General features: G+C 40.4%; 1 protein-coding gene across 1 annotated transcript in view; it reads right to left on the bottom strand.

Moving 5' to 3' along the window:
* Nucleotides 1–834: 834 nt before the first annotated feature.
* lhfpl4a (LHFPL tetraspan subfamily member 4a) overlaps nucleotides 835–24,973 on the bottom strand; it is a 37,577-nt gene continuing 13,438 nt past the window's right edge. The window contains exons 2-4 of the mRNA XM_030423398.1: nucleotides 11,529–11,765; nucleotides 7,998–8,014; nucleotides 835–6,994 (exon numbers count right to left, since the gene is read on the bottom strand). Of these exons, the coding sequence (XP_030279258.1) occupies nucleotides 6,941–6,994; nucleotides 7,998–8,014; nucleotides 11,529–11,765 (308 nt within the window). The 3' untranslated portion in view covers nucleotides 835–6,940. The remainder of the gene's footprint in view (nucleotides 6,995–7,997; nucleotides 8,015–11,528; nucleotides 11,766–24,973) is intronic.

Raw genomic sequence — 24,973 nt, 5'->3', positions numbered from 1 at the left:
AATGTAAATGTGTTTTGACACTAGATATAAAATGTGTAATTATTTACTTTATAATTGTGATGTTGCCTGCCTGCATATTTTCACATGCAGTATAGAGAGTGTTAATTATAATGTGGTCTATTTCTAAGGAAATTGGTCCAGCTGAAGACAGCTGTTAATCTATGTATAATGCAAAGTTTAATGCAGTGGTTTGCACTATAATGTAATGTAATGCACTATGACTAAAGTAAAGTTCAGACATCGTTATTACACAGCCTCCTCGTTTGTCATTAGTGTCATTACACTGCTTAACAATGTATAAATTTTTTCTCCCCTGGCGGCGGCGCATGGTGGTGGTGGGGGGTGACTGGCTATGTCCCCATCAATGTCAAAATCAAACCTACACCCTTGGTACAATTGCCAAATCCGCTCAACACTACCAGCAACACAGACACTCCACAGACATGTTTAAATGCTCACTACAACCTGACAAAACAAAACATGACAAAAGAGGATAAAACCTACAAATTCAAGCAGAAAATGACAGAACCGAAAACCCCAAACAGTGACAAGTCTCTGTATTTGCAGTGATGGTTAATGTCCCTGACAATGCCATTTTAAAGACACCCAAACACTTTACAATTCACAAGTGGGGTACTTAGTGTCATATTTGATCTCATATAACAAAACGTGAAAATCTCTTCAGCTTGTGTCCACAGACCTGATTTCAGGCATCTAACCGAAAACCAATTAAAAAAACCCCATTGACTTTGAGACGAGTTTGGTTTAAGGAACCATTCCTGCAGCACTCTTTTTCTTTGTTTCAAATCCACATCGTGAATTGAGTCAGTCCAATGATTTTGAATGTAAAATATCTTTATTCGACCTTCTCAAAATGTGTTTCAATAACAGAAATTGTCATCATGGTGAGTTGGAATACTATTCACAAATAGGAATTAATTAGACATAATTTTCAAATCAAAATCAGCATGTCATTGTATAATTCATGAAAAGCAACAAGCCTCTTTCAGACTCGGCCCACTTGTCCACGATCAAGCAACTTTTATAAATAGACTTTTATACATTTTTGGGTGTTGAAATTTCAACAAGCAGTCATCCATTAGTGAGTCAAGATTGAATCTGAGATGTTAAGTCTGATGTGACAGAACAACAATCATCATACATCATACCAAAATACATAGAAAGTAAACCATAACAGAAAGGAAAGATTCTGTAATTAACACATAAAACAAAGATCTCATCAGAAGTACTTGACAAATATCAGTATATCATTCTTTTGTTATACAAAACAAAAACTGATTATTTCTTTTTTTTTTTTTCATGTTAACACATGATAGTTGATGGTATTTTGGCAACATCTGCATTTCAGGAGTTAACAGAAAGTCAACTATTAACATAACATAAGTCACTGGACATTATTCATCTTGGTCCCCGACCCGTCCCACCCCCAACATTATATCTTTATACATGATATTGCATGATAAAAACTATGATGAAATCATTGACACATCAATGACATTTACATAGTCAGCAGACATTTTGTCTGCTGCTAGAGATTGGAAATGACTTCTCATCGTCTCTGTGTCCTTTTTATTAGCCTTTCATTTTTTTTCTCTTTAAACGATTCTGCAATCCAAGATCGAGGTAAATTCAGCTCTGGAGTCCAATCACAAACTGAAAATAAAGGAAATGCAAGTGCTGTTTTTTTTTTATTTAGTTTTTATTTAGTTTTATCAAAATGTTTCCCCAAATTAAGTTAAATAATTGGGGGATAAATATTGTAAATTCTCTTAGTTTCAATTGTTCGACTTGAAACTGAATTGACCTCAAATCTGCAGTAAAACCCACCTAGCTTCAGAGCTCAGTCAGAGTATGTAGCCTTTAGTAGAAAAACTACAGTGTCACTACTTGTTTTGCTGGTTCTGCACCACGTCTGAATTAAATCAAGAGTTCTTAGAGGCACCTGGAGTGGTACAAATATGTGCTCATCAGGGTTAAGGTATTGTCAGTTCCTTGTTAAGGTATTTTTCAGTTCATCGTCAAGTCCACAGGAACAGAGTACCCGGAGAGGAGACCAGACCAATGATCACACAGGTAATGATGCCCGGAAGCCGGACGTGACCACTTTGGTCTTAGGGCTTCTTTCTTTGTTGTTTTCTTTTTGTAGATTTGTTGTAAAATAAGTCCTGGGCCCGTGAAAGTATTCCCACATGAGAGATGCACGCTATAGGAGATGTCTAAATCACAATATATATTATATGAGAGACATTACCGCCATTTATACCATTAGATACCAAAAAATCATCATGCTGATGTCTCAGCAAGTGCACTGGTTTTCTCAATTCATCATGTACATATCAAAAGCAAAAACATACTTCTTGCATTGCCAAATGGATGAGGTCTGTCGATAGCATTTCAGTTGTTTCTATCGTATTTTTCAAATTCTTGCACAGCTACTTCAAGGTCAACGTGAAAGAAACTTTTCTTGAATGAGGGCCCAGCGCTCCTACCCTAACATGTTTGACAGATGTAGGCCACGGTCTGTGCAGAGACTGCACGGACAGCATCATTAGATTCAGCATACGGGTTGTTTTCATAGTGTCTTAAAGGCCCAGCTTGGAACACCAGAGTGCTAATACTCTACCCAAATGTTTCAAACTTAAACTTTACTGCAGAGGGATTACCACATCACAAGAGCATCGACTGAAAATCTTGTTGTTGTTTGCAGATCATTTCCATAATGTGCCTTTAATACAGTACTGCGTACACAGCTTCCTGAGAGTTAGCTAGCTATCACACTGATAAACACACTGCACATCTAGCTATCTGCTCATTATATGTTTATATTGTAGGGATGCACCAACAACCAATACAAGGTACATGTGCCGACATCTATGTGAATATAGGTGTCTTATATTAAAGGTGCAATATGTAAGAATTGGCCATCTGTTTTCATTCTCCCAACAAAAAAGGGAGCACATCATAAGAGTAACTGCTAACTGCTGCTAACTTTTTTTTCTGTTTATAAATCCATGACTGCAGCTACCGTTAGCTTCTTAGCTCAGTTAGCTGTGCAGCTTGTCAGTCTACTGGGGTAGTTTTGTTGTGTACACTGCTAGCACAATAAGGTTTTCAGGCATGGGGCTAGCAGATTAGCATGCTGACCTCAGTAGATATCTCTGCAACACCATACACAGACCTCTTTGACATAATGTTAAAACTGTTTCAATTCATTTTTGAATTTCTTACATATTGCACCTTTAACCAAGAGCACAAATTCATGATGCGTTACATTTCTGATGTTGTAACAGATAATTGTTTTGCAAAATTCATGGTGTCATCTGATTTTTTAACACGAATACTTCTTGCATGTGTTAATAGTGCATCACCAACAAAGTATAACATGGATTACAGTTAAATATAATGGAGTGTAATCACTTGTGACTGATGTCTGCAGCTGTCTCACAGAAAGCACATCACCTCGTGGGGTTTAGTGGCTCCGTGAAATGGATTCAATTGCCTCTCAGGGTTTACAGTGTGATCGTGCCTCCCCCTCCACATATGCAGAGCATGCCAATTTCTCATATGAAACAATTAACCGTGTGCTCTTTTTTTTTATACACAATTAATTTTATTCCCGTGATGACTCAACCCTGGTTTGGTGCCTAAGGAGGTTATCTAACAGCCTGGAAGTGCTGCTCTGAGAGGGATAAGAGCCCCATGGTGCAACTGTAGCTTGTCACATGTTAGAATCATACCTAGAGCAATATAACTGATATCATGACATCAGTGTCATCACGTGGCTATAGCCTACAGAGGCCATAACTGTGCTAATGGGTATGACAGGGAGTCACAGACATCATACTGATGACTGGCCTTGCAGGTAAAGTCATATTTATGGAGCAGGAACCAATTTTTTGTTCATTGATTAAAACATGAGTCATTGGAACCTATTAGGTGTGTCAAGCCAATCACCTCTGGGTTATCTTGTTTGAAATGTCCTGTTGGAATTTCAACTTTAATGTTGCTGGTGTGGCCGTGATCACTGTTATAAACGTGCCAGCAATAATTAATGTCACATGTGTTTTGATATAAACCGCTGACACTAATGGCATCGTCTCGAGTGCTACATTATGGTTCATTGTTGTTGGAGCAACAATCATCTGGGTGGTATGGTGGCATGTCATATTAACAATGCTACATAAATAATACTTTTTTCAACATATGAGGCCCACAATCAGGATAGTAGCTACCACCGCTAACACTGAGGTCATCTGTATTACTTTTACAAATTTGTTTTTGAATGGGGAAACAATCTAGCAATTCACTGTAACACTTGGTGTTTTTTCATAGGTTGGTTCCAGTTGTATAAGACTCAATGGGCCTCAGGCAAGAATCCCTTATAGACTTAATTCTATTTAGGAGTTTGTCTAATGTACAAACTTAGTTCATGTGTGGTCCGGAACTGTCATACTAGTCATGAACAGATATTCTGCATTGCTTCCCAGAGGGACAGGATTAATCAAACCATAAAGCCTTTGTTTGAATGAATCTGAAGTTCAAATATGTTGCCAAAATCAATTAATCTTGGTTTGACAATTTACTGAGAGGCTGGAAAACTTTGATTCTCCTTCTTCTGGTTTCATATGCTGTTGGCATGTTAATGCGTGGCAGCTTATGCATTTCAGTAGTTGTCCAAGGGAACATCTTCTGTTGCCAGCCCAATTGCCATAAAGAAATGTTGGTAGTTAACGTTTCTGTAAACAACGGATACGCTTTTCAACATCTATTTGGAACCTCTGGATATTTTTAAGCGACCTGGGGATGTTTTGCAGCTGCGATTGTGATGGCCAAATGATGTATTAGTATTAGTATTAGTATTTTAAGCCAAAATTAAATATTTTCTTAACCCCAAAACAAGTATTTTTGTTCCTAAACCTAACCGGACCATAAGCAAAGGGATGTCATAATATAAACCTTTAATTGAACTAAAAGAAAACTAAAATTGCAACACAAGGTCATCTAGAGTTGCAACATATCAGTGGTTTACAGAAACGCACACTGCCAAGATTTCTTCCAGGGAGTGGGTTACTGTTGTATACGGCACTGTAACGCATTACAACATATACTGTATAATATTCTCCCATCAATCTCTCGTCAGACTGCTTTGACTGCCCTCCATGTTAGTCAGGGGCTGCTTTGCTTTATCTAGTCTAACAGTTAGCCTTATGTAGCACTTTTAGGCGCAAATTATGCTAATGATCAAATGTCACGGCCCAACACACATCCCGTTCTTGCATGAGGCCCATTTTATTTCAGGTTAGCTACTTTTATGCTACGTTACCACGGGGGGGGGGGGGGCAAAGTGCCTCGTGAAGACTTGGGCTCTAGACCTTAGTATTTCTAAAATCCTGACCATAACAACATAAAAACGTGATGTCTAACGTGCTAGTAAGGATTAAATGGTAGGACACCATCTTCTGCTGACTAATACTCACGTTACAGAGGCAACATTTTGATGTGACGTTGCACTCTTTAAGGACTTATGTTCTTTGGGGAGTTATCCGCTGCGATTTCATCCCTCTTATGATTCCTACTACTACTACTACAAGCAGCGTTGCTTATTCAAAGAGGCATATAAGTGACATCACCTTAAGACAATGCAGCACTTGGGGCTTCCCTCTGAGAGAAGGCCGACTCATACAGCCATATTCACACAGTCTTAAGACATCTGTAGAGTAAACTGATCACTGTATGCTGGAGCCATAAACTGGAGTAAACTGCACACTGGATTTTTTTTTTTGTTTTTTTTTACAAAGGACTGAACTCAGACAGAAAGCAAAGAAAAAGAAACATGACTTCTAAGTCTGACTTGGACAGCTGCAATTCAGTTCAGCAATTTGAATTTTCACTGTGTACTGTAGGGTGAGAAACTACAATAAGGGGCTTGTTTTGAGGCCACGTTGATGCAGGGGAAGCGCCTGTGTTCTGCGTCGAAAAGTAGTGATCGTACACAATCACTTTGTTTCACGGTCCTCTCCTTTTTTCTGTGGAATATCCAGCTTAAAGATTTCCATTTTACTCCCTTCTCTAATCCCACCAGATGAGTAGCGAGGAGTCATATAAACACAATGGATCTGTACGTTCTCTGATGCTCTTCCGGCAAGAGGAACACTGAAACCGAGGGTAGAAATACTCGAATGCATTAGAGTCGGATGAGGTTTTGTTGTCGGCTGTTTTGTCAGCAGTAATGTTATTTACATTGTTAAGTATGTACAGTAGAGAATCTCCCAGAGATGTTAGGTTCTGTAAAGCTGCAATGGGGTGCTCCTTTTTGAATTCCTCACATTTGAAAGTCCTCAGATGAAGAGCCATACAAGTCCCTGTTGCAGTGTTGTGGGTGTTAAACAATGTACTTGCTGCTGTATTGCGAGTCTCGACTCAATCAATAATCTGCTTCCTGAAGCTATGAATGCATACAACACACAAACTCAAAGCCATTAAATAACAAGATCTTTAAATAAATCGTCGTAAAATCTTAGATGGACATTATGGTTCTTCATCTCAGGGGGTTGAATTTCTCACACAAATCAAGACTTTAAATACGGTAAATCTTTTTTTTTTTTCATCATAAAGGTATTCGTTGAGAAAGTCGTTGAGAGTGTTAAATGCACTGTACAACCTTGTATAATTTTTTTTTTCAAAATATAGTTTATCCCAGTGTGTTGTTGTTGTTTTTTTTTATCTTACAGAATCCTGTACACTTGGTGTCTGCATTGAAAGTGGGTGATATCCTGATCATTGGAGAGGAGAGAAGACAAGAGAAGAAACGAGGAGAGAAGAGAAGAGAGAGAAACAGATGGGTGAGAGAAGAGAAGAGAAGAGAAGAGAAGAGAAGAGAAGAGAAGAGAAGAGAAGTTTTCCAGTGCCGTTGTTGCCCTCAGTGAAGACGCTGCACTCCGTACCTTGGCTCTCTTCTGTCCCGAACCTCGATCTGAGGGAATGAACACAGAGGATTCTCATTGTACAGACTCAGAATCCCAGGCCATCCAAAGTGAAGCATCGAGAATGAACATGTAAGGAAATAAATGCACCAATTTTACATGTAAACACCAGTTTACTGGTGATAGGGAGTGCTACTCAGGGACGGTAAGTACAGGATCTGATGTGTTTAGAGCTTGACCCATACTACGGACTAAAGGTTGGGATATCCCTGCGAGGCTGTCAACATTCGTCTGATCAGATCGTGAGTAAACAGCTGAACGGCCGTCAGGTAACACCTGGCATCAAAATACACCTTAACATACATCTCAAGTGATCTCCTGTGATTGGATCTCACTTTCACACTTCACAGTATAAGCAAATAAAGACATAAATCAATGGAAAGGGCACAATGATTTAGATTTTCTCTCAAAATAAAGAAATACCTTCATGGATAATGTTTGCCACATAAACAAGAAGGCCATCTAGTTAAAAATGTGTGGTACATAGCATCCAGAACTCACAAAATTTAGAAATTTCTCAATGGACATCTAGGAATTAATCTTGTATTAGTTACTGTTTTAGAAAAATCTGACATGTTTACCAACAATAATATGGTGTCTTCTCTTATAAATCTAGTGTAACAGTGTGTTCGCCGGTAACACCTGACATCTGCTTCTAACACTGGCAGGTTAAGAAAGCGCAAACACATCATTTACTCTCACAAATGTGGCCCTAACCATTTCAGAATGTGGTCTGAGTGACTGGTCTGTACTTAGAGCTGTTTGCCTGTGATCCGATCGCTCAGGATGGATATTGATAGCAAATGCTAACAGCCTCAAATGACAAATGACCTTAGAATCTGTACGCCAGCAGGAAAACAAGACTCCAGTGTCAGTAATGTGGCTACGCACTGTACTATGCTCAAAAGTTAATGAGGCGTTGCGCAGGCAAATGTTAATGTATTCCTCAAACAACAGTGCACATGAAACTTATAAAGCAAAAAGTCAACTTACCCTCGACACAGCAAAATCTGCAAGGACAAAGAAGAACAGAGGTGTCGGCGTAAACACAGTGAGGCAGGAGCAGAAAAAAGTGCATATTTGTGCAAAAACAGGAATCTGCTTATGTAAATATGAGTTAAACACTTGGCTCATCACTTGGTGGTAAAAAACGACAATTTCATTTTGTTAAAGAAATGATCTGGACGGTCAGAAATCCACATTTTGTATTCATTTTGTTTGTTTGTTGTGGTCGATGTATTTCTGCTTGAAAAGTTCCCGTACTGTGGAAATAATAATAACTGTTACGGTGTATGTTGATATATAAACCCCCTGGTGTTTTTCTTGTTATTGATCTGATACATTGTCAATTGCCGTCATGACCGTCACACCGTTCCGTCCTGTCAGCTGCTATAAAGAATTTGAGGGACGTTTGTTCCCATAAAAGAAATGTGAGCAATATAAAAGGAGCACCACACAGCTGCAGGAGCATTAGATGCATGCAATGTGTAAAATCTCTGAAACTGTCAGTGAGGTTAATCAGATAAGAACAGAAAGACACGCCCACGCGCTGGAATATCTCCAGTTACCATGGAAACCATCATGGAGATAGACCGTCGGAGAAGCGAGACATCTTATGTCACTTTTCTCCGTCTTTATCTCTTCCTCTCACTCCCCCTCTCTCCTTTACTCTATCTGTCTGTACATCTCTCTCGCTCTTAGTCTACTATGTCTCATGTCACACATCTCTGTTTCTGTGTGTTTTTGTACATCTGGTTTATGGAGCCAAATCGAACACATCATCCTTATGTATGGAGTCTTTTTCTGTTTTTGTATTGCACCTTTTACTGCTGCCCCTCCGCCACCTTCTCCTGCCATTCCTCTCCTCCTCTTCCTCTCTTTTCATACGGCTCAAACAATGCAATTCAAGAAGTCCTGATGCAACATCATGCAAACTGTCAGGGAGCCCCCACTGGAGGACTCTCTCCTGCACTTGGATACGGAACCGAAAGCAATTTGACTGGAGTTACTGAGGTCAGGTTGGAGTGCAGTCATTTTTCAACCAGTGCAAATTTTGTTCACGTTAATGGCCTCAGAGTTACTCCCTCGAAAATTAGAGCTGGATGAAGACTGACCGGAGCTACTGTATTCCACACTGTGTGCTTTCTCTTCTTTTTTCTAAAATTCCGTTTACATTTTTAACTCAGGTTTATGTTAATGTGGTTTAAAAGGCTTGTAAAATAAAATGTTAATTTAGGGCATTTTCAGACCTGTCAGCCTGTCATCATTAGGAAAATAACCTTATAAGCTGACAGAGCAGGAGCTTATTATGGCCTATCGTTACGCGGCAAATGCTGCAAGGTGCTCCAATACAGAAGATGGTGAGATATTTTAACTTACTAAAATAGTTAAGGTTAATCACATTCAAAGCATAACCTAAGTTACATACATAATGTAGTTATTTTAACCAGAACCATCATGTTTTCCTAGTGCTAACCAAACAGTGAGTGTAAGACGAAGCTTTGTCATGCCTGTTGCTGCTGCGTTGCGACGGTAATGTCTTATTGGGTGTCACTGGCAATTGGCCTATTCAGTGGATTAGGTATGAGGATGTATCCGACTAGTAGTTTTTTGTTTGCTTTTGATTCAGGGACTCATTTAATACAATTGTTTCTTTTTTTCTCTTGGTTAATTTGTGTGAAAAGCAACAGTCGAGAGCGGCCCGTAACAAATGCCATGATTCACCTCGAAACACTTCCTCCTCGATCTTTTCTTTCTTTGTCATTGCTTGTATTGCTAATTGTTTTCATTGTGTTTATGTGTGGATTCTATAGCAGAGGTCCTTGAAATAAACAAAAAAGCCAGTTCCAGAGAGCGTCTCAACTGCGACTTGAAAACAATGTCTTATTAGATGTGCTGCTTTACGTTGTAGAACAGCTCTGATGACTCCATCCCACCAAACACTTGCACTACAGTTGTTTTTCATACAGCACATTAAGTATGCCTTATTAGATTATCTTTAATCATCGGGCCAGTTATTTCTGATGGTAGGGTCAATTGGTTTCGGACTACACACATCTGTTCCTTAGTACGATTGGAGGTGAGCCGAGACCACCTTTCTCAAGGCAAAACACAGCCTGATTGTTTCACCAAGCACCCCGAGTGTAATTTCTCTTTTTAATGCCTAAATCAAACAACCTGAAGCGTCCCACGTTTGGAAACAAGTGGCCCAAATGAGGTAGATGCCAATAGTTAGACAAACAGTTTCACGAAAAAGTCGCTGTCTTTTGATTGATCAGTTTTTTTTTTCCTTCACTTTCACGATAATGGAAAGCTATTATTTGGGGCTATGTTACATTACAAAAAGCTGTGTTGCCCGGTGGCACATCCACTATGTCGGCAGCCAAATCAGACCTGAGACAGGGTTATGTTCCCAACCTCATCATTAGCCCTGGTCAAGCTTTTTCTCTTGTGTAAGTGACAATAAAGCATAAATCAAACCTCTGTGTTGCTTACCACAATATGGTTTTCAGTAATCGGCCTAAGGATCCTAACAGTTCCTAAATGGATCATCAGCTGGTGAGAATGATGACTCTTCCCCTTGGAAGTGTGGGACAGACTGAGGCTAGAGAAGGAGTTTTCAGCCAACCTGTAGTTTCAAATGAGACTAAACTAGCTAGCTACCACAGCTAATCAAATCAGCCAATAACAGCCGCAACGGTTATCAGTTAGAATTGAGGAACCTTCTTTGTTAAAGCGAAACTCTCGCCAAAAAGCAACCAAGGCTTTATTTGGGATTGAATATGAGTCAAACCTTCGTATAAAAGCATAATTATGACGAAAGAGGCACTTTTAAGATTTACCATAGTTTCGGTTTTGGGCACGTTCATTTTGAACGGGAGAGCTAGGCGCATGACACGCTAGCATCAAAATCGCTATTTTTTAGAACGCTAAGAAGGCTCAACACAACATGTTGAAACTTTGCTCGTAGCATCGCCAGGGTCTCTACTCTTGTTCATGAGTAGAGACCCTAGTGATGCTACGAGCAAAGTTTCATGTTGTGTCGAGCCTTCTTAATGTTCTAAAAATAGCGATTTTGATGCTAGCGTGTCATGCCCCTTGCTCTCGCGTTCAAAATTAATGTGCCCAAAACCCAAACTACGGTAAATCTTAAAAGTGCCTCTTTCGTCGTAATTATGCTTTTACACAAAGGTTTGACTCATATTCAATCCCAAATAAAGCCTCGGTTGCTTTTTGGCGAGAGTTTCGCTTTAAATTCTCTATGAAAGAAAAGAGCCATTTATTTATTTTCGCATAAGTGCTTTCATTTTTGTGTGGTAAATCGGACACAATCAGCGTAATATATATGTCTGGTTTGGGTCCGACCAAATTATACTTAAAATCAAAGTGCACAGCAGTTTCAAATCACACGGTATCAACAGAACCAACAGAACCAGAAAAGACAGACCAAATCAAGCATTAGGTGTCATATTTAGGCCATTACTACTTTTGATAAGCATTGGGTTTCATCAGTCCTTTGCTCACCTTTGTTGTCTGTCTGCAAATCATCGAGATAGAAGTCCGTCTGCCGGTTACCCAGGACGAAGGCCAGGAAGGAGAGAATGAGGGCGTCCAGGATGCCCATGATGGCCAGCATATAGGCCCAGCGTACAGAGCAGTCGCCCAGGGAGTATTTCCCCGTCTGCTCCCCGCACATGTCCCGGATCACCTCGGCGTCCCATCCGTCGGGGAAGATCATGCAACCCAGCACCAGGCACACTCCTGCAGGAGGACACAGAGTAGGAGACAAGCTGGGTTAAAGTGAGAACTGGGGAGTGGTACATGTCGGGTGTGAAAGAAGAAGAGTACGAGTGCGAGTAAGGGTGACGGATTCTGAACAAGAGATTGTCAGAGATGGGATCTTTTTGGGAAAAAAGACAGGTAACAGGGAAGAGAACAGCAATTACAGATGCATGTAGCACACTGGTGGCCTTAAATTGCAGAGGACACTGAGAATCAGAATTTCAAAAGTTCTGTAAGGTGACATCAGTAATCTGTACAAAGTGAAAGTTTACAAAGTAGGTCTTTAGGGAGACCAGGGCACAGCCGAGGATGGGTACGCAGTACGCAGTAGTGGGCACTGGCCCCGCTGATCTCCCTCCTTCCTCTAGTTGTCCAAAAGACACCCGGGGCCTAACAACCGCCTTCCTCGCCGTCTCCTGTCAGAAAACGCAATGGACATATTTGGCACTTCAAACCAGGACCACAAAATCGTCAAGGCTTTCATCATATAGAGGTGAGGGAGGTTTCACAATGGATTTATTCTCTCTTTCCTCACCAGAATTTGACGTGAACATAATATCAGGCCGAATGAAGAAAGTGAAACTAATGAACAAAATCAGAATATGATTACGGAAGGAGAGCAATATTGGTGGATCCAGCTTCATCTTTCACCATTTACTGGGAATTTAAGTAAATAATATGGTTCTATAGACTCTCACTTAGCCCCACTTTGCAATTAAAGCTGATGAGATCATTGCAGTTCTACCCAAACACTTTGCCTCCTGCTGCTTTGAATTTTGCTCATATGGCGATGGGTTAGCCAGCAGCTCTCTGGGAGTGGAGGGGTTCACAGTGAGACAGTAGAAAGATGGAGTACATGCACCGTATACATTATTCAACCGGAGACAATGGAGCATGTGACAGAATTTAAAACATACAGATTGCACACAAAACCCACATGCACTCACGCCCACAGACAAAAGTTCACACAAGTATATGTGTGTAAGTGCATGCACGCAAACCCCACAGCTGCCCACAGTACAAAGCTCTCGGGGGAAATGCATACATGCAGTTTCGACACTACAACAAAAATGGTAATCTATACTTTACACCTCTGCCCATTCATCAAAGTGAGCTTCGCTGGGGAGCTGATTGTGCCGTATTCTTTGCTCACCAGCGCCGTTTAAACCGCAGTCAGTTTGTGCCTTAGGGGCTGTAAGTAAAGCAGTGTGCTCCGCCGGGAGAGGAGGAACATACAGGGCAGACGTCACACACTGAATCCTCATTCCAGACCAGATACATCTTGTCCACGGGCAACAGGACTTGCGATTCACATGAGAAGTCTGTCAGATTTGTCTCAGTTAGTGATTCTTACTCATCTGTCCAGTATATGTTCGGAAGATTATTTTACGTCTCGAACTCGGTTTTCCGTGCAACTGTGAATGTTATGGGTGCTGCGTGCGTCATGTGTTTATTGAAGGGTGTTGGGCAGCATTCAAACACAGTAGCTACTGTGTACAGTAACAGAGAGATCACAGGCTGAACTGTAAAATAGAGGAGAACAGCAGTAAATTCTGCTGATCTGCTGCTGAACGTATGAAGCGTAAGTCTTTTCTGTTGGCATCGAAGCCTCAAAGGTCAACAACTAGCCGGACAAACTGCTGACAGATGCACTATTTGATATCGCTGTGTTGGTGTTGTTTCCTAGAACATCATTATTAACGCTGCTCCCGCACCATCATTGAAAACTTACATTTTTGTCACTTTTTTGTAAGGTCACAGCTTTGCAACTCAGGAAGAAGACCAGAAAAATAAACACATAGGGGAAGTTGTCCTTTCTATTTTAATCTGAACCATCTTTTCCTATACTATCAAGTACTTTTGTTTCCTGAACCAAACCAAACTGTAACAGAAAACTGGTGGAAAGTCATATTTTGGGTCTTTTGGTGTGGAGTTGTATGAGGTACTTATCCCTAGTCAGTATATTACCTGCAGTAGATGAACAAAATCAATGTTAAGCACCAATAATATTCATAATATGGTGTACACTTAAAGGGATATATACATATTTTTAAGTTGGCCTTCTTTTAGGGGGCTAAAGTACATCTTGCTGTAGGTGCCATTTAGCAGTACAATGCTCTGACAGTCATCTACTCAAGATAATACACTATAGAGGGATGAGTACCTCATATAACCCCACATCAAAAGACCCCAACTATCATATTAATGTAGAAATAAGTCAGGAATATATTACAAACTGGACACAAACCCTAAACCTCCTGAGCGAGAGTCCTGTGTTTTACCCATTACAATGGCTTTCTCCAAATATTTGACTTTTTATCTGTTGCAATGACTGTCCTAGAACAACAATAATTATAATATCCCAACAATACTGACATGGGGATATCAGCAAAACCACTGAGAGCATTCCTAAGTCCTCTATTGCTGTCCAAGCAGAGACTTTATAGAGAGATTTTAAATTGTTAATGTATTCAGTAAAGTGCAACTGAAATTACAGAGACACATGTGTTTGATTGATAGTGCAACCTGCAGGCCCATAGAGACACTGTATGAAAAAAAACTTGCTTGGCAACTGGGACATGTTTGTAAATGGTTCAGTGTGCTATTACATTATCATTTAGCCTGCAAACTGATTATAGCAGCATGCTTGAGAGTGAATATTTGTTTGGTAGCTTGTTTAGTTAGTCATGGTGAAGAACATAGTGCTGGAAAGTTCCAATGTCGAGGGTCTGGACCTCTAACTATAACTTAAAAGGTTTTCATGGCTTCCAGTACCAGGCACACTGTGTAATTTCAGATGTACAGGGCACAACAATAGGATGTTCCAGAATGAATAAAGCAGTTTTAGCATTGTATTGCATTAACTCAAGAATGGGGGTTCATAGGGTTGAACCAGTGATTGTATATAAAGATGGATGACATGACAGCCTCCCAAAAGTGAAACAAACAAACAAAAACATTTTTGACCACCCCCTGGTGGCTGGCTGATGCCTCCTCCTCCATGCTAGCAGAGGAACCATGGGACACAGTAAAGTCAAAGTACAGATCAAAAACATATGATTTATGTTTCTATTGTTTGATGTAAGGCAAACTAAAAGGTTGTATGGGCAGAAACTCAATGGCGTTACTACTGGGTGGAAGATGAGACGCATTGTCCTTCTCACGTCAGTGAGCTGAACAATCTTAGATGAGGGTAAGACCATGTTTCAATATTGGACTGCAAGGCTGTGACTATTTCCTGGAAACCACAGATACCAGCAAGGATCCTAGCTAATGGTGTCAGTTTCACTATCAACCAATAATAAAATGCACACACCCATTTGAAGGACCCATGGTTAGAACTGAACAAGGGATTTTGAGGTTTTATGCTATGCAACATAACCATTAGGCCACGGGACTGCAATTTTTTGGGGACTTTACAGAACATGTTTATATGCTGTAGCAGAAAATAAACAGACAATTTAATTTTAGCTAGGCTTTAAAACATGAGTGAATACAAACCAAAGAGCAGAAGGAGAATGTTGTACTTGTAGGTCTGAAGGTGTTGAATCTGAGTGTATTAAAGTGAAAGTCCATTAGTCATACGCTTGAACCCTGTCACATTAGTGATTCCCTCCAAAGACCCAGTGTTTCAACAACTAGCCATCCATCATGAGAGAATGGTGGGTGGTGAACTCATGGCAAAAGATGAGGGAGGATATCAGATTAGTCACCACCTCTCTGTGAGCGCCATGCATATATGAGGAGTCGTATTTCAAGCTGAGACGAACACGGTTAGAAAATGTGACCGCTCCTCTGACAAAATGATTGCGGGCGTAATGAGAGAATGTAATGAGAAAGCATATAATGACGATAATACAGTAAGTAATGAGAGAATGGAAGAGCAATGGAGGTAATCGTCGTGGGAAATCATCAGGTTATTAGCTTCTTTTATGACCTTTGTACAAGATATTAACATAGATGAGGGATTGATAAAATCATTAACGGAGTAATGAGTGTCAGGTAACATGTTAAATGGATTTTTGATGAATGTTTCCCCATCTGGTATGAAACTCATCCAAAGTTATTGAGTGGGGGCTTTCTGAAAATGTGAATGCAGAGCCAAGAATCCTGATGGACAAAATACATCAGCCTCTTGGCATCTCATTATCCAATCATTCTCCTGTGTAGTAAATCATAGTTACTCACTCTTATTTGTTTTTTTCAAACAGTACAGTATTCTGTATATGGTGGAGCAGACATCTATTCATGTGGCTATGTTTTACACAAAGGAAACATACAGATAATAAGATTAGTTTCATTTTCATTGCTCTGGCCATCGGATAGGTTGTAAACCAGTTGTACTCATCAGAGACATTGCAGCGATATCAGAACAGGCCAACATTGCTAAATATAGATCCAGCGGAACAACAAGCACCAGGAGTTTGGATAGATTAGCCAAATTGTTGGGAAGGGTAAATGAAAGCCAATGAGAAAATCACAGCTGAAACTTTGTCGACCATCACAGATTACAGACTGACTTTCTGCTTCAATTTTGAACCCACCTTGTTTCTGTGTTTTTGGTGACTCATGCAAGTTGCCTGGACCTTTTATAGCAATGTGACCACTCAGCAGTTTCCTTGGTGAGTACAAAGTTATCACGACAGAGTGATCGAATCGCACGACCTATACAAATAAGACCCAAGGCAGATTGTAAATAGTACTTTTCCCTTAACCCTCTAAGACCCACTGTTGTAATATTACAACATTACCTTTAGCCACCCTAAAAAACAATCTGTTATATTTGATCTTGTTTTTTTACCACATTTACATAGTCATTGGGTCCTATTGTTCAGTCTCACGATGCTATTGGATAGTACATTTGTTTATAAGTCCCGCCTCATGGCCATGAACTCACACAACCTCTCATGGTTTCCTTCGGACAACATTGCTTTGTTTCATTGGACTAAATTCATCAGATTCAATTAAGTAAAATGTCTTTTATATTTTTTTTTGTTGTTATTACAATGTCTAGAACATGTACATATGTAGTTTTTGTAGAACAGATTCATCAAATTTCATTTAGAGCTTGTTATATAATTGTTGTAATATTACAACGTTGGGTGAGTGTGGTAGTCAAAATAGCAGGCCTGTTGCAGTGGGAACAAACAGGTTGTATTCCCTCCACTACACCACTGCCTGAAACAGAGTGTTTTTTTATACATGGACAGTATACATACTACCCTTGTGTTGTGTTCTGATCAGATTTGACCGATTTAAAAGTTTTATCTCTAAAAAATGTAGTTAATTTGATCAGACTGACCTAAAATTCCACAACTTTGTCCACAAAGTGGATATCAACAGACAATTCAGTTCTAAGAAAGGTGAACATTTTCCTGAATGTGGATGTGTGGATGTAAGTGGGGGTAAGCATGTTTTCCTTTTAGTATGATAATTAGAGGGCATTACAAGCAGTATTGTCATGTCAAGGCAGTATTGTGTGACTTAATGGCTGGTGATTGGGATGCACATTTCTTTTAGCATGATAAGTAGAGAGCATAGGCTAAGCCATTTACATTTACATTTAGGGCATTTAGCAGATGCTTTTGTCCAAAGTGACTTACAATAAGCAGGGAGTATTGTCTGCCTGGAAAACATTGGGGAATTCACTATGTGGGAACAGCCAGGCAGGTGCACCTGCCCAACTGTGACCTTGAAGACGAGAAGAGCTTGAAGAAAAAGGGGGAGAGGAAGCGATGATGTCAGAGTGGAGGGGAATCACAACATCTGTGCTGTCAAATGGTCTGACAACAGGGCCATCACACTTGTGTTATCCTTTGCTGGACCTGAACATGTGCAGAAGATTCAACGCTGGGACAAAGCCAACAGAAGCTACACTGAACTTGAGAGGCCTTACATTGTTGGTGTCAACAACAAGTACAAGGGAGTTGTGGATTCGTTGGACTCATTTACAGCCAAATAGAGGTTCCCCATCAAATCCCGTCGCTGGTACATGTACATCTTCTGGCACACCATCATCCTCTCTCAAGATGTCTAGCAAAGAGACAATGAACAGGAGACAGTTTCAGGCACAGCCAGCATCCTCTCTCATCCTGGTGAACATGGGGCTCCAAACTCCAAAGAGAGGATGACCATCTTCAGGCCAAGGAAGCCCAGCAACAGTGACATCAGGAAGCTCTCTGACTCCTCAGAAGAGACCATCCAAGAGAAGTGCACACCTCCCATTGCAAGGACCTAGTTGCGAATTTCCCAGTGAAGACAGGGAGAGGAAGCTGCAGACACTGCACGAAAGGATACACTAACGTGCAATGCAGCAAGTGTGATGTTCACTTTCACTTTTCAGAGGACAAGAACTGTTTTTGGGACTTTCACTATGAATGAAAGTCAGCCATGAAAAGAAAAAAAGGAATGAAGAAGTCACTAGAAAAAGCTATTTAATAAAAAAATTATAATAATTCTTCATAAAAATATGAATGTGTGATTATCATTAATGTTATATACCTTTATGGGGCTAAGTAAGCAATCAACTCTGCAAATGAATCCTTAGTTGTTCGGAATTGTTGTTCAGAGAACATGAGTACACTTACAGAAATTCTGCTCCCACCTAAGCCCAACGTTGCAATATTACAACATTTCTCTAAAAACGTACATAAACATTTTTTTTTTAAAAACTCTTTCATTTCTGCATCAGAGGCCTCCTACAACAACATCTGAAGGGTCAAACAATTTTTTTTTTAGGTTTTTCTATATTTGGGTCTTACAGGGTTAAGGCCGAGACATGCTGTTTGCATCTGCATTGAGGAAGTTAGCTCAACCACTAATGCCAGCCAAATGCTATGTTGAGATTTGATGGATGTTTGATCTGTACAACCTACTGTTGCAGCCTGTTCGCCAGGATAAATATTAGCTAAGTATGTTTTCGGCAAAGCAACAGATATGCTAAAACGTAGTGGTTCTTTATGTTGCTACGTCACGTTTGTTTAGGTTGAACTTTCTAATTCTCTCCTGTCACAGCACTGTGCTACTTGGTTAGGGTTAGGAAAACATCATAGTTTGGCTTAAAAATACCTGCTTTGTTTGCCAAGATCACAGATGGAGATGATCTGATCTCAAATGAAAAAAATTATCAATTTTTGTTGTGTCACACCCAGCTGGAATTACCCATAAGTGTCCTTGAAAATATCCACTGGTGTCTCTTGTCACTGTTGTTGAACATTCGGCAACCTTTTTGGCTTGTAAATACATCACCAGCACTCCCTCCACCTCTCCTGGTGTGAAAGGTGGCTATTAAACATAATAACATCTACATAATATGCCTTGTTTGGGACACATGTCAACCTTGGACGTATCCGTTGTCTGCAAGTTGACGCATTAGCATTGGCATTCACTGCAGTGCATAGCAGACCATTAGGGAAGCCACGATTTCCTTTTTTTTTTTTTTTTTTTAAGAATTTTTTTGGCCTTTTGGCTTTATTGATAGGACAGCTGAAGACTTGGACAATAAACAGGATGAGAAAGAGAGGGGGAATGACACGCAGCAAAGGGACCCGGGCTGGGAGTCGAACCCGGGTCCGCTGCAGCGAGGACAAAGCCTCTGTACATGGGATGCCCGCTCTACCCACTGAGCTAAACAGCGCTCCGACGATTTCCTTCTTAATCAAAAATTGTTTGCAATGAGCTCTCACTTTCGATCATCAAAATCATAAGAAGGATTGGCAGATATGAAAGAAACAATACTTCAGAGACGACTTAGCTAGCTTAGCAGCAGCCTGCAGCTGCACTTCAGGACACTTAACTGGAGTGAACGAGGACGATCAACTTAATGGCGGCAGAGGTAACTCCAACAGCGTCACAGATGTTGAGTTCGCTTTACTTTTCAGAGATCCTTATATGAACTTGCCTAATTCTTACCTGCAAAGTGCTGCCAGGATAAAGACAATGGGTTGTTGTACCCCTGTGTTTTTTTTTAAGAATTAAAAAAAATGTAAATGACATAAAACCAATGATCTGTTAATCTTGACAAATCCAGATACAGTAGTCTTACAATGGCCGAGCCATCAGTGCTGACATAAATGGTAGAAACAAATTGATATTGGATTTTCTGAATCGTGACGCTTCTATATACCATAGTATTTGTAACAGTGTCCGCATCATGATTTCTACCTGTGGTTTTTGCATTCATTAACCAGGAAGTAATCATTGCTGAGCTGACTTACTGCACATTCTGTGTTGGTTGCATCCATAAACGGACTCAACACAGTTCCTATACTCCAACGATCACCCATGACACCATCCCTATCGACAGATAGCTGTATCTTCTCGTTTTCAGCCTTCAGTACAGCTATATGTCTGAGATCAAGTCCTCTGTTTAAAATTAAACAGTACAATGTTGCATTTTGTTGAAAGCCCCTCTTTTTGTGTACTGTATGGCAGTAGGACAGTAATGACCGTGTGATATGATCTCTCTGCACCCGTTTCCTCTATCTGCCTTTCTCCTCTATCTTCAGCTCGAGCGTGTAAGTGGGCACTAGCAGGCTAAAAATAACCCCCACCTTACCACAACCCAAGAAAAGCCTTTTGAAGTTGTTGGGGTGTTTCCTCTTCCTTCCTCCCCTCCGCTCTCTCAAGACACAGCATTCTGAACTTAGAAGGGAGGAACTTCAAAGGCAGCAAGCGGAGGGATCGAAACAGAGAGGGAGTGAGAATGAAAGGGAAAAACAAGTCGTATGAGGAAGGAGAAAGAGAGGCAGGATGGCTATTACTGTCGTATTTCTTATCTCAGCTCATCACTTCCTGTCATCTCTTTTCGGTGCAGCTTTCACAGCCCCTCAACTGTTAGAAACAATCAGATCAAACTGAATGAAAACATTTGGAAACGCGTCGCCAGGACACATTTCTGATCCAACTTGTTCAAATTACTGTGAGCCAATTTATTTATAGCGCTCGCAGATATTTATAGACTCATTACGTAACAATTTTGTCAGACTTTCTTATCTATGTCCACACAGATCCTTTTTTTATTCGAGACAAACAGTCAAAAAATATTATATAAGAGCTCTAAAAATACCATCAGAGTGCTATATATGTGTGTGTGTGTGAAATATTTTTGATGGGAGCAGCTTGAGGCCCCACAGTACTCCTCCTGAGCAGCTTGACTGTGTACCCGTCTTGTGACGCCACCCAACTCTGTGTCATGTGCTCTAAATGAGTGACTTCATAATCGCACAGTCTGTGCTTGAGATTTTCTTAATAAGTGCACACACAGTGTAATACATAAAGCTACACCTCCACTTTCTGTCTAATGCAGATTGATGCATCCATGCATAGCAGATTGGACCGACCTTGAGTCTTCAATCAGGATTAACAACCATACTAATTACTGTCACAGGGTGGAAAACTACAGCTAAAATAAAATGGTGACATCATCATTTTGGAACAAAATTTTGGTAGTGTCTGTGCTTATCTTGAGGTTGGTTTGTAAAAAGAAACAGCTCACGGCAGAGCTGATGAAGCAGATTGTAAGCTGTACTTACCCTGTCAAACACACCAAATACCTCAGCTGTTGCAAGTGCAGTGTCTCTGGGCTAGCTAGGTAGAGCGGAAAGGCCAGGTGGTGGGAGCTGCCCTGCCATTGGTCCTCCAGCTGGCCTGTCAGCTCTACCTAGCCCAGAGACACTCTTACAGCAAAGAGCAGCCCAAGAGGATGGTGTGTTAACCAGAGAAACTGAAGCTCATATTGGCATATCATCAAAAAGAGACTAGCAGAGCTACGGTGACAACTTGAGACAAGCATAGAGAACACAACTCAGTTTCATATACCCTTTCCAGTAATTTGGAGCAGTGGTTAAATTGTTGGCCTTAATTGAGATGTCCCATTGTGATAGATATAGCCAATTAGAAAATAGTATTTACTGCAACCATTGAGATTCACATGGGGTTTTATAGTTTTAAAAAACATCCAGACCTTTTTGAAAGACCATTTGAACAAAACAAAAGTCATCCTGGAAGTTTAAAAGCTTACAACAATGTAATGACCTCCTGTAAACCTTTCGGCTCAAGACGCTGCCCTTCCTTGCTGAAGCGAGCACCTGTAGTTGGAAGTCTGACGCAGGGTGGAAAGGTGTGAACATGACTGCATTATGAGATCACCATGTCCAGTCTATAATTTAATAAAGCCGTCCAGAGCTCTGCCCTTGTCTCTGCAACTGTGTCTAGACCTTGGCCCGCTGTCCTCCATCTATCTAATGGACGGCCTCTCTGCTGATGTACAGGGCTTTTATTAGAGTTAGGATCAAGTGTGTGTGTGTGTGAGTGTAATCGTGTGTATTGCTGAGGGGGCACTTTACAAGATGTTGCTGCCGCCAGGGTTCACTGGTCCACTTGGCATCGAGCTCTTCCTCTTTTTTCCCTCTCTCATCCTATATTTACACTCTTTCACTCATACTACCTACTGTAAATGACCTGTACTTTGAACTTGATGTATATTTGTCATTTACAATGACATTTATTTGGTGAGTGGAAGCAGAATCTCTTCCAGTAATATTTCATTTATTTATTTAAAAGTTGAAATATTTTACAAAACTGTCTTTGTTATTTGCTGAAAATGTTAAATGTATTTCCTTTACCAAACTCATTTTCTGTTGATTTACAACACAGCCTCCTATTCTCCGCCCTCTGTTCCTGTTTCTCGTCCTTTATCATTTCCTCGCTCATCACTGTGTCCTTCACCGGCTGAGGAGGAAGTTGCTGGCACCAGTCTTGAATCGAGAAAGAGGATTGGCTGATGTACAGATGCTTGCACGAAAAAACATATTATGTGTCATCACAAGAGTCCAAGCATCGTTTTTTAATGAGCCAGGCGAAGCAGTTTGGTGATATACTGTGGGATCGGTGAGCAGGCCCTTCTGACAATCCATCTGATTCATAATTAGAGGAGTGTCTCCCAGAACCAGCTTTGACAGTGGAACTACACTTTACTACATTTGACAACTTCTGATAATCTTCTAATATGGTGGTTCCTCTCTGGTCATAGGGTTGATGCTATTCAGCTGTGTCCTGAGTTGGACATTCTTTTCAATTCAAATGCTATTCTTTTGAATTCTATTAAAATGTCACTAACTTAAAGCTCCTGTTAGTAAGACAGTTGATTTTTGAGTCTCACTGCCAAATCGTCAAACACTGCCACATTCTGATGTTGGCTGACCTAAAACCCCAAAGCGTCAGTATTTGATGAGTTGGGAAACCCAAGGAGTCAGTATTACTATCTGACCAACGGGAGCTTCAGCTACTTGCACTAAAGCTGCTCTAATTGCTATATTTTTATATAGGTTAAATAGCTCCATCTTCCTACAGTTATCACTGTTGTAGGGTGTGTTTGCTGCTATGTCTGCTGATTACAGCTCTGAGCTCATGTGGTGACGTAGAGAGGAGGGAGGGAAGTGCTAACTGCAAAATGGAAAGGAAGTTAGCTAATATAAATTATCATTTTGATTTAGTCGTGTGCAAGGCTTGTCGGTAAGGAAACCCTGATCTCTTCACTGTAAACACTGAGCACTGCTGGTTTTGCTGTCAACACATGAACCGACTTCCATCCCTTATAACCAGGTAAGATGCGAAGAATTTGATAAACTACAAACACATTTAAAGGGGAAAGAAGGTGAAAGTGTGACTGAGAGTTACCGCTGTCCCTCTTCAAAGGCATTTTAGGAGAGTGTAGTATATATAGTTCACGAGCACACATGAAATTTGGCATGTGGATTCTTAAACATATAAATGACAGACGCAGGTGGCAGACACCAAAAACAAAATCCCAGTGAAAAGAACAGAAAACATGTCAGGCTGGACATGTTGGTCTCAGGACACAGTCTATATGTACACCCTAATACTAAATGAACTGATTTTTGTCTCAGCATTACAATAAAATTTTTCAACACAATGAAAGAATATTCTGATGTTTCTGAATAATCCAGTTCTGAGTGTATATCCAAAATTGATAGTAACTATTTCTTTTTAAATGACTTTCAACAAAAAATGCTCCAAGAGATTTTCCATAGTTGTCGATATCTCGAAACATGGAAAGGTAAATCCAACACTGAATGAATGAGAGAATAATATATATATATATATGTACATATATATACATATTTTGCTGGTGTGCTCAGTCATTACTGATCGCTTTAAAAACGTTAGCAAATTACCTCAAATATGAAACATAAGTAGCGATTCCGCTTAATGATTTAGATTTGAAGAAAAATGCATTCAAATGGCACCTGATCAAATGAGTGGAACCCCAGGAAGTGAACACTATGCATGAGTGAAAAACTCAGTGATCGTGATCGTGATGTGATCGCGATGGAGCTGCAAATTCGTCATCGCCTTCAAAGGAATCTAGCTCTTTTAAATGTCTGAAAAGCCTAATACGAAGCCTGAAATGAAGGAGAATGAACAATATCCCTTTCTGAAATAGAGGCATGTAATGTTACAGTAACGATCCCACATTAATAAGAAACGTGCATCTTGTGTAGCGGAGAGAAATTTCCATTTTTTTTCCTCCTCATACATCTTATCAACAAGCTTCAGGGTCTCTCTCCCCCTCTTCCTCCTGCTTTCTTCCTCTCCCTCACAAACACACACACACACACACACACACACACACACACACACACACACAGTGAGTGACAATGCTGAGAAGGGTCAAAGAAATCCATTATTCAGCTGTCAGGATATTTTTAGAAACACCCCGGTGACTTTGGAATTATTTATTAAGCGCCTGATAATTAAAACATGTACGTTTGGTTGGGAAACGCCAGCCAGAAATCTGAGAGAGAGAGAGAGCAAGAGAGAAAGAGAGAGAGGCAGGGATATCCCCCAGGGAAACTCTCTCTTATTCTCTCTCTCTCTCTCTCTCTCCGCTCTGTAGTTCTATATTTAGCTCGACCACTGCAGCATCTATTTAGCTGCTGCTGCACATGGGCGCATTTATCTACATACGTGTACTGCCATTACAGCACATATGAAGCTATTGCACATCCTTAAGCACGCAAATGCGCACAGACACACACACGGCCTTTACACATTTACTAGTGCAGAGAAAAACGCAGCCCATACTAGCTCTGGAGAAGAGCAGGGAAACGCTCCCATTAATAATTCAGCTCTCACACCATCATATACACATTTACCCACTGTCT

Source organism: Sparus aurata, chromosome 7 (genome assembly GCF_900880675.1).
Source record: "Sparus aurata chromosome 7, fSpaAur1.1, whole genome shotgun sequence".
NCBI classification, from domain to species: domain Eukaryota; kingdom Metazoa; phylum Chordata; class Actinopteri; order Spariformes; family Sparidae; genus Sparus; species Sparus aurata.
Note: the sequence above shows the minus strand (reverse complement) of the source record. Positions and strands in the feature narration are given on the sequence as shown.